The sequence below is a fragment of the Egretta garzetta genome, unplaced genomic scaffold (genome assembly GCF_000687185.1).
Source record: "Egretta garzetta isolate BGI_Z169 unplaced genomic scaffold, ASM68718v1 scaffold505, whole genome shotgun sequence".
NCBI classification, from domain to species: Eukaryota; Metazoa; Chordata; class Aves; order Pelecaniformes; family Ardeidae; genus Egretta; species Egretta garzetta.
In genome coordinates this window covers 603,109-604,315 of record NW_009259711.1, presented here as the reverse complement: position 1 = coordinate 604,315, position 1,207 = coordinate 603,109, and the positions used below count along the sequence as shown (strand labels likewise).

At 59.5% G+C, this 1,207-nt stretch overlaps 1 protein-coding gene across 1 annotated transcript in view; it reads left to right on the top strand.

The window, feature by feature from the left end:
• PRADC1 (protease associated domain containing 1) overlaps positions 1 to 1,207 on the top strand; it is a 14,835-nt gene that overhangs the window by 1,149 nt on the left and 12,479 nt on the right. The window contains exon 2 of the mRNA XM_009639033.2: positions 945 to 1,045. Within this exon, the coding sequence (XP_009637328.2) occupies positions 945 to 1,045 (101 nt within the window). The remainder of the gene's footprint in view (positions 1 to 944; positions 1,046 to 1,207) is intronic.

The window sequence follows — 1,207 nt, the reverse complement described above, 5'->3', positions numbered from 1 at the left end:
CGCCACGGCTGCGTTTCCCCTCGGTGCACCGCGGTCCGGCGGCATTTCCCCCCCGTGCGCCCCGGCCCCGCTGCATTTCCCCATCCAGCACCTCCTTCTGGGTGCGTCTCCCATCACTGCACCCCAATTTGGGTGCATTGCCCCTCCATGCATCGCGATTCAGGCGGGTTTCACCTCCCGCACCCCAATCCGGGTGTGTTTCCCATCACTGCACCCCAACCCCATTGCATTTCCCCTCCCACACCCCAATCCAGGTGCGTTTCCCCTCCTGCACCCCAAACCAGGTGTGTTTCCCCTCCCACACCCCAACCCCATTGCATTTCCCCTCCTGCACCCCAATCCGGGTGCATTTCCCCTCCCTGCACCCCAAACCCATTGCATTTCCCCTCCCTGCACCCCAAACCCATTGCATTTCCCCTCCCACACCCCAGTCTGGGTGCATTTCCCCTCCATGCACCCCAACCCCATTGCATTTCCCTTCCCTGCACCCCAACCCCATTGCATTTCCCCTCCCACACCCCAGTCCGGGTGCATTTCCCCTCCACGCACCCCAAACCCATTGTGTTCCCCTCAGCACCCCGTCCCAGGTGCGCTTCTCTCCAGGGTGCCTCAGTCCAAGCGTGTTTCCCCTCCATGCTCCCCAATCCAGGTGCGCATCACCCCTATCCCCTCCAGGGTCCGGCTGCATTTTCCCCTTCCCCTTGTGCACCCCGATCCCGGTGCCTTTCCCCCCTTTCCACTCCGCTCCTGGGTGCTGATGCATCTCCCCCCACAGCACCCCAGGCATTTTGGGACCTCAGCCCCAGGCAGGAGCTGGCATTGCCGAAGGGAGCGTTCCCTTCAGCGTGGTGCAGCTCAGGAGCAGTACCTGGGTATTTTCCCTTTTTTTCAAGAATTTTCCCGTTTGTTTTCTCTGCCTCTCACCTCCCTCTGTGCACACCCAGGTTTCCGCATCCATGAATATTTGTATTTCCAAGTGCTGAGCCCTGGAGACATCCGCTACATCTTCACCGCCACTCCGGCCAGGGATTTTGGCGGCGTGTTTGTAAGTATTAAAACCTGAATTTCTCTCGGATCTCTCTGTCCTAATATTTCTGACCTGGACAGGCTGGAGAGGTGGGCCTGTGAGAACCTCATGAGGTTCAACAAGGCCAAGTGCAAGGTCCTGCACCTGGGTTGGGGTAACCCCCAGTATCAATACAGGCTG